Source organism: Colossoma macropomum, unplaced genomic scaffold (assembly GCF_904425465.1).
Source record: "Colossoma macropomum unplaced genomic scaffold, Colossoma_macropomum, whole genome shotgun sequence".
NCBI lineage: Eukaryota > Metazoa > Chordata > Actinopteri > Characiformes > Serrasalmidae > Colossoma > Colossoma macropomum.
In genome coordinates this window covers 16,598,750-16,612,338 of record NW_023494793.1, presented here as the reverse complement: position 1 = coordinate 16,612,338, position 13,589 = coordinate 16,598,750, and the positions used below count along the sequence as shown (strand labels likewise).

Genomic DNA, 13,589 nt, shown 5'->3' with positions numbered 1-13,589 from the left:
ACAGCCAATGTGGGACCCCCTGAATAACGGGGTATTTTGAACACTCATTTATACCGTTTGTCTAGGTGTATTTTCTGCCATGCATTGTTGTTGTTTCCTTCATGAGTTTCTGTTGCAGTTTACCTCAGTGAAATCCTGTTTGTAATTGATCCTTTATATATACTTTGTTTGTGTTTGAATGAATACCCCTATGCTCACCTTATCTGCTTGCTCACTGTCACACATTAGAGTTTGAAGCTATTTGCAGTCTCAGTGGGGAAAAAAAGTTAAAATTATCTCAGCTGTGGTGAAAGATAAAGATGCATTTGGGTAAGTAGCTTTGCTGGCAGCGTTTTCAATCCTAGTGAGTGTCTGTGAGTGAGTCTTGTTAATCTTGAATTTCCTAATTAAGCATTACAAAACATGTATCTTGTCACCACATCTTGTTAGTAATGGTACTTCCTCTGGCGCTAATAGACTAGAACTAATACGCAGAATTCCAGATATAGACGTGCCTAGTCATAAATCGTATTTTTATGTCATTATTCATTATTCAGGGTTAGCTGTAAAGACGTTCAGTGTTATTCATCATCATAGTCTAGGGTTGTGCAATATGGGATTTCTTAATCGTTATTGTGATATTGGGCTTAGCAGTGGTGATATTGCAGCAGGATGCAATATGCAGATGAGGCCTCTAACTAATCACAATGTATTTTACTGTATGTATGGATGAAGATATTCATATAAACCAACAAAGAAGAAGTCTCAAACCATGTCACATTATTGATTCACCACTCATACCTTTTTAAATATGTTGCAAGGTGTATTTATATATTTGCAGTATGCAACAATATACTTGCAGTGCTAGTGTTTGGTTCATATTGAAAAGCCCCACACATGCAGTGTTAAGTTTTTCCAAGTGCCCTGCTCTTCTCTGTACAGTAGTTATGCTGACTGGATTGAGCATAATCTATAATCTGCTTACTGACCCGAGACTCTGTGTGTTTGTGATGCTTCAGCCACCCCACCCCCCTCCCCGTCTGTCTTTTTCAGTGGGTCAGTGGTCCACTCACGATTGCCAAACCGGAATCAGAGAGTGCAGTGGAACAGAAAAGAAAGAAAGAGTCTGAAACAAAAGGAAAGCCTTCTTTTCTCCTTTGATAAGCATTCCATTCACTTGATGCTCATTCAGTTGATGCACTAATTGCGCTAATTGAATGCCCATCAGAAGAGGTTCTCTACAACAGCCGTTCTTTCACACACTTCTGTGTCTTCTTATCTGCCACACTAGCTTTTTTCATTTGTTGTCATTTATGACATTTTCTTAAAAAAAACACACACACAAATCCTAAAATGAGTTCTCTCTCAAACAAGAAATATCAGTGCAATATTGTGATTAATATCACCTTTATTAGAGAAATTAAAATGTATTTTCTATTATGCATGAGCTGGTATTCTTTCCAAACTTGTTGCATTCAGAATTGTTACAGCATTTTGGAATGAAGCTCTTCATATGCAAGTTATATCTTAAGCAGTGAAGGGGGTAATGTTAGCATTGGAAAATGTAGGAAAAAATCCCCCATCCTGAGATTTAATGAGTATGTCATGCATTTCTTTGGAGTATTTGGCACATTATATAATCCAGATGTGATTTTCTTTTTCTTTTTCTTTGCATAAAAACAGTTTCTTTAATCAGCCTTGGAAAAGAAGATCATTTTAATCAATAGATCATTAAATTTGCATGCACACATCCACATACTTCCAGATTTTTTTTGTGTATGTTGTTGGGAGTTGATTCTACACATACAAAAAATATCAGTGCTATATTATGATTAATATTATCTTTAGTAATTGTGCACACACACACCGGACACAGTCAGACAGCCTCTGATTTTTGTTATATAATTTGTGTGTGTGTGTTAATGTATGATTGGCCCCTCTCAACCTGTTTTATGTGTTTATTGGTTACAATCATATTTTAAGGGAATCCAATAATGGTGCTGTAACAGATTACGAACAGATTAAAGCCATAAAGAAGAAAATGTATCGATGAAGGTTGCTATGTGTTTGTGTGTGTGTGTGTGTGTGTTTTCATTTGTGCATAGTGATCCAAGAGCACCTTGTTCTCTATGTGTGTGTTCATGTGTGTGGTGCTCAACCACACACAGTCTCCTATGTCACTAGCAGGCCGTGACGCTGAGATACTGTAAATCGTCGTTACATAAACACAGTGCACCATGGTTACATAACCCTCTGGCTTCTGAACAGAACCCCCATACCCCTCCCCTCACCTCTCTATCCAGATCCCCCTCCCCTCACCTCTCTATCCAGATCCCCCTCTTTCTCTCTCTCTCTCTCTCTCTCTCTCTCTCTTTCTCTCTCTCAATCCCTCTCTCTCTGCCTCTCTCTCTCTCTCTCTTTCTCTGTCTCTGCCTCTGCCCTCTCTTTGTTGTTCTCTTTCTCTCTCTTTCCCATTTGCTCTCTTTTGTCTCTCATTCTTTCTCTCTCTCAGACTCTGTTTCTCTCCCTCTTTCTCCTCTTCCCCTTTCTCTCGCTTTCTCTCTCTCTTTCTTTCTCCCTCCCCATTATCTCTCTTCTGTCTCTCTAGTTTGTCATTTTCTCTGTCTGTTTCTCTCTCGCTTTCTCTTTTTTATTCTTTCTCTCGCACACATTCTCTCTCTTTCTGTATTTCTCTCCTTTTTGTTTTCACTCACTCACTCCCTCACTCAAGGGGCTTTGCTTATATAAAAGTGATAAACTGTATTTGTATGTGTGTACTCTATATAATAATGTGGGAAGCCTCCTTAAGACTACATTAACTAAAAAAACTACAAAAGCCTGTAGCTGTGTGCGTGTGTGTGTGTGTATGTGTGTCTTCAGAGCTCTTATCCTCAGATGTCTTTGGCCTGTACCCTGTTTGAACCCCTCACCTCAAAAGCCCTTGCCAAATACAGGCAACCAAAAACTCTAAGTGTACTGTTTTTGGGCTGAATGCTGAAAGCTGAGAGTTTCAGATGAATTGTGAATGGAAAGTGTACATGTGTGTGTATGTGTGTGATTTCCTTTTACATTTGCACCTACATAATGCTTATACTTCAAACCAGCAGACTGCAAACAGACCAGAACTACTTTACAGTGTTAAGGACCTTTGGCACTTTTCTTGTGTTGAGTAATACAATAATACAATGTAAAAACACTGATTAGATTCATTCCTTGATATGATCTGCTGTTAGACTTGGTTCTAGGTAATGCTTTGAGCTAACCTGACCAGCAGCGGCTTACACAGTACTGTGCAACAGTCAGGATACCTTTCGTTTATTTAATTTCCAGCCAAAGCTGCCATTAATACAGTTTATTAGTTTTTCAGAGGATATTTTTGAGCATATTAAATATAAGATAATCCACTTAATAAGGAGGGGGAAGTCAAAGGAAAATAAGTGGAAGAAACAGGAGCTTCCAAAAATTGAGTTATAAAAATATTAAACGATTTATAGAAAATGAGACTCCCAACAACCATGCGGGACCTGGTAGACCACCAAATTGTCACCCTCAGATAAGCAGTACTTCTGTGAGATCTGCTGCTGGTGATCTTAGAACAAAGGACTGACCACTCTAGGGTCCAAACCCTTTACATTATTCAGTGTGATTACTTGGATTATCAGAAACAGAAAATGCAACCAACTTCTAAGATGGAACGGGGAAGATGGCGATAGAGGTGCGGGGAAAAAAGATCCATGCAAACTGGGAGCAAGACATGTAAAAATAAAAGTAAAAGACACACTAAATACTGAAATATACTGTTATTATATTTTGATTTCTGTTTTTTTCCAAGCACTGAACAATGAATAACTTGTACTGGACTACAAATTAAATAAATGGTGGTCTCTGACCTTTACGCAGTCCCCCTCTAACTCCTAGACATAGTGACACACTCACCCAGTCACTGGTCTATGTAGGTTAGCAGGCTGCCGTGTGTGTTAGTATGTGCACCTATATACGTGTGTGTGTGTGTGTGTGTGTGTGTATATAAATATGCATATGTTTATATATGTATGTATGTATGTATGTATATGTGTGTGTGTGTGTGTGTGTGTGTGTGTGTGTGTGTATATGTGTGTGTGTTTCTGGGTTCCCTACCTCAGTCCAGTTGTTTACAAGCCCTTTATATAACATCTCCCACTCTCTCCATGCTGTTCTCTCAGTCGCCATGGCGTCACACAGCCGTCACCTCCCCTTTCATCTCCCTCCGATTATTATTGGACGGTGGCCATGTTTTTGTTTGAGTATGGTTGCTCTGGTGAGGCTTTGCCAGAATATAACTGTGGAGGGGGCAGAGTTAAGAAATGAGGAAAACAGAGGAGAGTGATTGAGATTGACATGTATTTTTTGGAACATGTTTGGGCTGTGGGGTTTTTGAGATGCCCCAAATGTCTATTAGTAGGGTGATTTGTTGGGATATTTGTGTTGATAGGTGTGTGTGTGTGAGAGAGAGAGAGTGTGAAAAACAGAGAGAAAGAAAGTGAGAGCGAGAGTGTGAGAGAGTCAAAGGTTTTGAGGGGTTTTTAGTTTCCAGTCTCTGTGGTACTGAATAGATCTCTGTCCATTATGTAATGCATTGTTGCGTAACTGTGTCTCCTATCTCTCTGATGAAACGGTGAGGACTTGTCCACCTTCAATCATCAACAGAGGTCTAAACCTGTACTCACTTCTGTGAAATAATTACTGAAATAAAAGCATCTTTCCACAAAATAGCGTTAGTAGTAACACCAATGTGGCAGCTCAAAAATCCGCTTAAAGAGGAATTCAGATTTTTCAAAATTTGCCCAGAATTTCACTGTTAAGATGTAAACAAAGTCATTCAGAGTGGTTTAATGTGAAATGTGACAAATTTAGAGTCAAAATTGTTTACAGTGGTGGTGAAAGGAACCAGACATCCAAAATGTTGATGCTTTTTAAAGCTACCTTACAGAAAATGATTACATTAAATGGTTATGAAGATGCTGAATGATGCCTGAGACATTGTTTTACATCAATTTTAACACTTTTGAGATAATGTTTTTTTAAATAAATGGATTCATGGCAGAGGGGTATGTGAAAAGTGGTGTGAGGTAACAAAGTCTCCAAAAAATATTTTTTTCAGATTTGCCACCATTTTATCATCATTAACATATAAACTCAGAAGACACATCTAGGCTCATGGGTCAGTTTACATAGTAAATAAAATGACAAAATTTGTATTGTAGACATCACAACCTCTGGTTGCACAACTGTAAAGAAATCACTCGGTAAGTTTCTCTACAATAAACTATTTCAAATGAACTACTGAGAACTTTTGAAACACTGGTATAATTCCCCCTTCAGGTACTGAGTAACTTACAGAACTATAGCAAAACCCAGCAAAATTCTTCTTAGGTACATATAACAGAGTAAATGTAAAGTACCCACCTCAGGTCATCAATTCTTTGTTTCAAGCACCACAAACAAACACATATGTCCAATGAAATAAACTAATTTCTCATCAAATAATTAATCATTATGGCAGTTTTTGTTATGCACGTCTGCCTAAATATACAATTTTCATCCATTTCATTTTCATAAAGTCATTTAATTTTCAAAAAAAAGGTCTCGTTTTATGTAAGTTCTTATGAACGCGGCAGTCGTCCTTCAGAATGACCTGTGGCTTGTAGCCACGGTCAGCGTGATCTTTTACAGCTACGTTACATAAATTGGCCGAGGTTACGCTCGTAATTTATTCACATCAATAAAAAAAATCCTCCATGAAAATCTGGGAATCAAATTCTAATCATCTGATGACTTAACATGATTCATAATTTTGTTATGTAATGCTTGTCATCGTAAGAAAAATCATATCTGTCTGTGGCATTATGACCCATTCTCTGAGACAAATGAATGTAATCATTAACAACACGTCAGGATTATATCATGCTTGAGGCAGCAGGTCAGGATTATATCATGCTTAGGGCAGGATAAACAAGAAGAGACCGAAAAAAATAACTTTTCTAAACGTACTTAGCTTTAGTGACCGCTGGTGATTTGATGCTCTCCTGTGTTCCAAAAAAAGCAACAGGGGGAGAGAGAACGATATTCATTAGAAAAAAAAGAAGAGGTGGAGGAATGGGGATGGACAGATGGTGGAAAGCGAATCGGAGAGGTGGAGGAGCAAGAGATGGAGGGGTAGAGGAGGAGAAGTTGGGTCAGCACCGTGTTTGAGCGTGAACGGCTGGTTGCATAAGGGTCACGTCTTCATACTGAGGCTGAAAGATATTTCTGGATCGGAAGGAGGGAGGGGGAGAGGAGGAGAGAAGAATAAAGGAAGGAGGAAGGAGTAGGGGGTCATTTTCACCCATCTCACCCATTTTAGACAGCAAGTATGTGTGTGTGTGTGTGTCTGGGTTTCAGGAATCGTTATGCAAGCATTTTTTTTTCTTTAAGTTGGCTGGGGAGGTGAAAGGAGTGATAGGTGGATCGTAACCCTGTTCATTTCTTTCTTCTTCATCCTTCGAACTTTTATTCATTCCAGACTATCAGTACATCTCAGATTACTCCATACAGGCGCAGTTCAGACTGGCTGGAGTTTTGGGGAGATGACTCAGGACTAAGTGGAATTGTAGGTCTAGTCCCAACACACAGACATGTACACACACACACAAGTTTAATTTTCTGCCATATCAGTGTGTGAGGTCTTTACCCCAGCCCTAACCCTAACCTTAACCTCACTGACAAAAAAATGAAACCTGTAACTTTTGTAAAGATCATGAAAGGATATCAAGGAGAAACTGTGCAAATCGAACAAAGAAGCTGCTGGTGCTCACTCCAGAGTCCAAACCTCAACATTAAAAGTGCTTGAGATTAGTTTAATTGTGTAACCAGCTTCTAAGACTGAACTCTGGAATATCCTTGCAGATATCTTTGAGAAAATTTCCCAAAAAAGAATGCAAAATGTAATAAAGGCAAAGGGTTGACACTCTGAATAATGAAAAACTGTATATATTATACTTAGTTGTTGGGGCTTCTGGGTGATTTTCTGTTAAATATATGTTTTATGTATTAAATAAATGAAGGTCAAGCTCTGATTTCTGAGCAGTACTGTCTATATATGATATTGCTGACCCATCAAACATTATTTGAAATTCCCTTTACATAGTTTGAACATTTACTGATTGAGGTAGTCCACAAATGACTTTGGAATACAATGTAATTACATCAACTTACATTAAAGTAATTTCTGATTATATAACTAGGCTCTAGTATATAGCGTACTTATATACTTGTAGCATATAAACTATATCTAATCCTCTTTACAGTATATAATGCATCTCTTTCTCTCCCTCTGTTTGTCTCTGTCTCACACACACATTCACACTCACAGATACACACTGAGGATGAGAACTAGAAAGTCATGTCAGAGAGAGTAGGGCAGTCATTAGCAGATTGCTTCAGAGGGGCGGTTTATGTAATTTGTTTTCAGACTTGTGGATCATCAACCCCCGTGCATTATATAAATAATTCATCTTCCCACTCTGTGTTTGTGTGTGTGCGTGTGTGCTGAACCTGATGTTCAGAAAAGACAGCTTTTAACATGTTGAGAACAGAGTGGAAAGGGTTGAAAACAAGAGAGAAAGAGTGAGAACAGAGAAGAGAACAGGTGGATTTGAGTGGATTGAAAAAAAGCAGAGAGGGAATAAGTAGAAGGGCGAGTTTGTGTTTTGCCCCATGTTTCAATTTTGAAACAAGTGTTTGTCTCTATCAGTGGTGCAGCTTCCATGTTTTTCCGGCCAGTGCCTGTGTGTGTTTGGCTTCATGACTGTGTGCTGGTCAGTTTCATAAGCATTGGATATTTATGAGTGCTTGCATAACATGCTGATTGGGTTCAGTGTGTCTCAGCTGTGTCCTGGCGGAGGCCGGATCCGTGTCTAGAAGACTGTGCACTGATGCTCTGCCAGTCTTTCAGTACATACTCATGCTCTTGTGGACCACTCACATTCTTATACATTGTACTGTCTGTCTCCTGCTTTCTGGTGCTGTGTGTTTATAGTATTGAGTTTATTGCTGTTACTTGTTGCTTGGCTGTGTATGTATTGTATTGTGTTATATAATAGCAAAGCACAGTGATGCAGTAACAGCAGTTAAGTGAAAATAAAGACCAGAAGCTTTATCTTGTGAATTCTTGGTTCAGCTGCCTGTTTCAAAGAAAACAGTGTGTGAAAATTGCACTTACCCATACTGAAATCAAGGCCCTTGAATATCATCGCTGTCGAAAAAAAATCTCCAAAATGGCAACTTTACAGGAGAAGGTAAAAACCTTCTTTAATTTAAATGCAAGGTAACATAAAGTGATTTTATCCCAAGCAATTATGGAGGATTTCCATTGGTCCATTCATCATGAAATGTCCACACAATGTAAAGAGCAGCTGCCATGTTCAGTTGATGTTGAAAGATATTTAAATTTTTTTCAAGTAGTTGATATGTATTCAGATGTTTAATAATCGACTGATATATGTGGGGGGTGTTTCGCTCAGTTACATTGGTTTTGAAAACAATGAAGGAGAAACTAATTACTGCTGTCAACTCACATCCAGAGTTTAAAATAAGTAAAGAAAATACTTTAAATTCTTCACATTAAAAATCCAGCACCTAAAAATTGCTATGCCATTATTTTGTGATATTAAGTCATTATTTTGTGATAATAAATCAATATTATTTTGTGTATAATATAAAATATTTTGTGAAAGTAAGTCATTATTTTTGAGATACTGTTTCATTATGTTGAGATACATAACTATTACTTTGAGATACTAAGTCTTGTTTTTTTATCTTCACCGATCAGCCATTAAAAAATATTAAAACCATCTCCTTGTTTCTACACTCATTACCCATTTTATCAGCTTTACTTACCATATAGAAGCATTCTGTGGTTTTACAGTTACAAACTGTAGTCCATCTGTTTCTCTAAATACTTTGTTAGCCCCCTTTTACCCTGTTCTTCAATGGTCAGGACCCCCACAGGACCAATACAGAGCAGGTATTATTTAGGCGGTGGATCATTCTCAGCACGGCAGTGGCACTGACAAAGTGGAGGCATGTTATTGTGTGTTGCGCTGGTATGAGTGGATCAGACAGAGCAGTGTTTCCCCTGCTCCCAGCTAGCCTGATCCAACTAAATAGCTCATTAATAACCTCTTACGGAATTGAAGTGGGTAGGTGAAAGCAGGGAAAGCACTACAATGTGCAGAGCAGTGAGCCTCCAAGACCAGGGTTGGCACAGTCGATGTGTTTATGAGGTCCTGGAGTTTCATTCCACTGTACACTTTGAAATGGGATTGGATGCCAATAAAGATTTTCTTGATTCTCTTGACTCTTGATTGGCTGCTAATCCAGCTGATCTGTATCTTGAATGTAGTGTGTCAAGGCCTCAGCCTGCTTTGTATGTGGTCTTTGAAGAGTCATACTGTACTACTGTACTTGCCTCCCCCCTGCAGATCAGGGCCAGAGTGCTTCCTTTAGCTCTGAGAACGAGGCTCAAGGCGGTGACTCTTCAGGATGGCCCTGTGCGCTCCCCTCTACCTCTCCCTCAGGCGAGACCCCGGGCCGCCCGCCCGCTCACCCCCTGTCCCGCCCGGACAACCGCAGCCCCGCTCTGGCCCTCAGCGCCACCAAGAAGAGGAGCTCCAAACCCGCTTACATGAGGAGGAACATCAGGTACGTCTACATATACTCTAAAGGAAGACTTCATCCCAAAAAGGCTAAAAATCAGTTAAAGCTACCTAGCACTCTTTAAAAAAGATGGTTCTTCAAGGGTATTTTAGTAAAGAAAATAGTTCTATATACAAACATAAATACCCTCAAGGGGTATTTTGTTGTTTCTCTTGATAAAAGCTTGTATCGTAACAGTCTCCCCTTCACATTCATACACGTCTCAGGAACATGTGAATGCTAGATTATGTATTGTTACTATTAATAAACATATCTTAAGATGGAGAATTCAGGATTAACAGTTATTTTTATACAAAGAAACAATAGAAATTGTAATCTGTGGCATCCTTATGCCTGTGTCTGCAAAAACTAGTCAGAATCATAGTTATCATGCCAGAGATAACAAAAGCATGTTGTAGTTTCTGCTCATAATGTCTCATGCGTAGCTCATTGAAACAACTGGAGATATTCTGACAAAAGTACAAACTTTCAACCAATACTCAACAACACTTTCATGTTTGTACCTATTTCATCATAATTTGAATATGATGAAGGCTATCGTTATGCATGCAGTCTTCATTGTTATTGTTGTGCGTATAAATGGAAAAATGTCTCGAACGTGTGGAAACATGAATGTATGGATTAGTCTTTCATCATTGCTGAAGTGACAGTGGGAGTCAGCCACATCACCAATTAGCATGGAAACAATTGCCTTTCATGACTTAACATAAAATAGAGTTGCAAGGAACAGACCTCTTTCCAGGAAGACTTTAGTGGCTGTTTAATGTGAGTGTGTGTGTGTGTTTATGTGTTTGATACATTAATGAGTCAGACCCAGAAGTCCACACAGGGCAGTGTTTCTGACTGGCTGCCAAATAGGTTAGAACCTCTCTTACTCCCCCACCTTCCCTGTCTCTCACCCTCCCTTTCTTTTTCTCTCTCTCTCTCTCTCTCTCTTTCTCCCTCTCTCTCTGTAGGAAACTGTTGAAAGAGCACCAGTTGGATGCAGTGACCAAAGTGGCCCAACTGGAGGAGGTGGAGAGACGCAAGCGCCTGGAGCATCAGAGGAAAGACTTCACTGTAGCCCCTCAGCCCGAGTACACACACACAGCAGGTTACTAATAAGCACACACAGTGCACACAACCAGTGAGAAACACACAGATACACTAGAAAGTTATGTGTTGCCCAAAAAGAAATGAAATATATTATTATGTATTATTAGCATATTCCACAATATAACTAGATTTTCCAATGTATTTTTAATATATTTGTTTATTGTATGTCTCTGAAGTAGGTTGGAGGTATTCTGTTATACACATGAAGATCTCTATGTTGTCTCATGGTGCAGATTTTACCATATTGTGGATACCATTATAAGTCCAAAAATGCTGATCCACAAATAGTCAAAAAATAGGAATATTGCATGTAATGTGTTTATATTCTAGTTTTTTTATAATATTTTATACTCCAAGCAGTTCTATTGGTCCATTTATCAATAGAAATTAGCTTTATACTCCCCTAGCTGACGCTTGGTGTTGGGAATTGAGCATCCTATTGCATTGGCAATGCTTGCAGACTGCTGTGCAAGCTGTGTCAGCAGCGGGTGCCCATTAAAGTAACTGAATGCACTAATTAGAAGGGGTGTCTGGATATTTTTAGAAATATGTTCATTTTCTTTATCGTGAAATGGTATCGTTATTGTCTGCAGATTGGACATTTTTGAGATGTAAATTTGGGTTCATATCACCTACACTGAAATCATGTAATACTGTACCTGTTGTGGTAAAAGTCATGAAAGTAATGAATCACGTTTAATGTTTCTCCAGCTAATGTGTGTGTGAGTGCGGCTCAGTGCGAGGCCAAGCACAGCGCAGTATGTGTGGAGACAAGCACCAGCAGTGCCACAGACAGCACTAAAGCAACAGCTGCCCTTAAAAGAGGTGAGACCCACACTCACATACACACCCATTTATGGATCATTCTACCGAATTGGTACCCAAGTTTTTCTATGATCAAAGGCCCTTTATTTGAAGCCATGCTGAACCTGACAGGTTTTAGTAGGTGTTTACTTTTGTACAGTCCCTGCAGCCTAGAACAAGAATACGACAAGAACCTTGTTATAGAGTGTTATAATGCATTACAACTTTTGTGTTTACAATAGTCTCATGAACAGATATTATAATGCTTTATGAAACTTGACATTATAATGTCATATGATCATATGATCGACTCACTTTTGTAATAAGTGACTTGTGAATATCTCTGATGTGAGGGTTTAGCTAGGAGGATTAAAATCAAAGACATTAACATTTGAGTCAGCTGATTTATATAAAAGACTGCTGTAAGACCCTGACACACACACACACACACACACACACACACAGATTAAAGTTGGACAGAAATTGAGGTGCCGTGGTGACTAAGTCATGGAAGGTACTGGACGTGCTGTTCCCTGAACACACACACACTCGAACATTCTCTCTCTCTCTCTCTCTTTCATACACACACACACACACACACACACACACACACACACACACACACTCTCGAACATTCTCTCTCTCTCTCTCTCTCTTTCATACACACACACACACACACACTCTCGAACATTCTCCCTCTCTCTTTCACACACACAAATACACACACACACACACACACACACACTCTCGAACATTCTCCCTCTCTCTTTCACACACACAAATACACAAACACACACACACACAATGAACGGCATACTTGGCAAAGTCAGATTTCAGATCAGATTAGATATTTGACAGTGTGTGTGTGTGTGTGTGTGTTCGTTCAAAACTGGGTCTGTGGAGCAGAGGTGTGTCTGCCGCTGGTTGTGCGCCAGCCTTCAGCATTGACATCTCTGCCTAGGTTACATAAGCCTCTCCTCACTGTTAAATCCAGCTTGTGTAAGCACCATTCACCCACTTACACAACACACACACACATTTATCTCTCTCCACTTCCCCCTCTCCATCTCAACAAATGCACACTTGTGTAACTTATTATTCCTTGGGTATATATTTATATCTGACATCCTGAATGACTGGGCAGTAAGCATTTATTTTCTCATGAAAACACTATTATTAGAATAAATACCAATAATACAATAAATAGTGATTTTACATAATGTCAGTGTGTTCATTTAACCTTTTCCACACCTGTCTTCAAGGTAACTCATAAGTGTGTGTATGTGTGTGTATATATATATATATATATATAGAGAGAGAGAGAGAGAGAGCAACAGTGGCTGCATGTTTCAACTCGTTTGCAGTTGTAGCCTCTAGCTCAAATACCGCCATGTTACGTCTTGTTGTTTTATTCATAGATCTCCCTTGAGCACTGTCCATCATTGTCTCCTGAAGGTAGTGCTAGTGTTCAGCACTGTGTTTTACTTACTTTAGACTTTAGCATCCTTCTGTGTTAAATAAGTTAACCATGGCACAAGCTGGAAATTTCATTCTTATCAAGCGAGATAGCAATGAAACTTGCCAATTAAAAGCTGTATTTGAATGTGAGAGCTACAGCCTTGGATTCACAGCAACAGCACCCAGGCTGCTGGGTTCTATGCTGGAACTATGGATTGTTCAAAATGTCAAACTTGAAAAATGTATACTTGAGAAATGCTACATAAAAACACTGTATAACACTTCATAAAAACACATAGTATTAGAATAAATCCAAATAAACATTAATGCTTTAAAAAGTAACAAGAATGACTTGTTTTGAAAAAGTAATTGATATTTTTTGAGTAGTTAGAAAAACAGAAGTTTTAATTCTGATTTCTCCTGGATGCCCCCAGCCGTGGCGTAGATTGATTACATTACACATCACCAGCACATCTGATTTTAATTCATGAAGCACTGATTATCCCAAATATTGGATG

At 38.9% G+C, this 13,589-nt stretch overlaps 1 protein-coding gene across 7 annotated transcripts in view; it reads left to right on the top strand.

Moving 5' to 3' along the window:
• LOC118813367 (helicase ARIP4-like) overlaps positions 1-13,589 on the top strand; it is an 89,660-nt gene that overhangs the window by 52,344 nt on the left and 23,727 nt on the right. For all 7 annotated transcript variants that reach the window (XM_036578659.1, XM_036578658.1, XM_036578661.1 and 4 more), the window contains 3 exons: positions 9,480-9,699; positions 10,671-10,807; positions 11,521-11,634. In XM_036578659.1, coding sequence (XP_036434552.1) covers positions 9,480-9,699; positions 10,671-10,807; positions 11,521-11,634 — 471 coding nt within the window. The remainder of the gene's footprint in view (positions 1-9,479; positions 9,700-10,670; positions 10,808-11,520; positions 11,635-13,589) is intronic.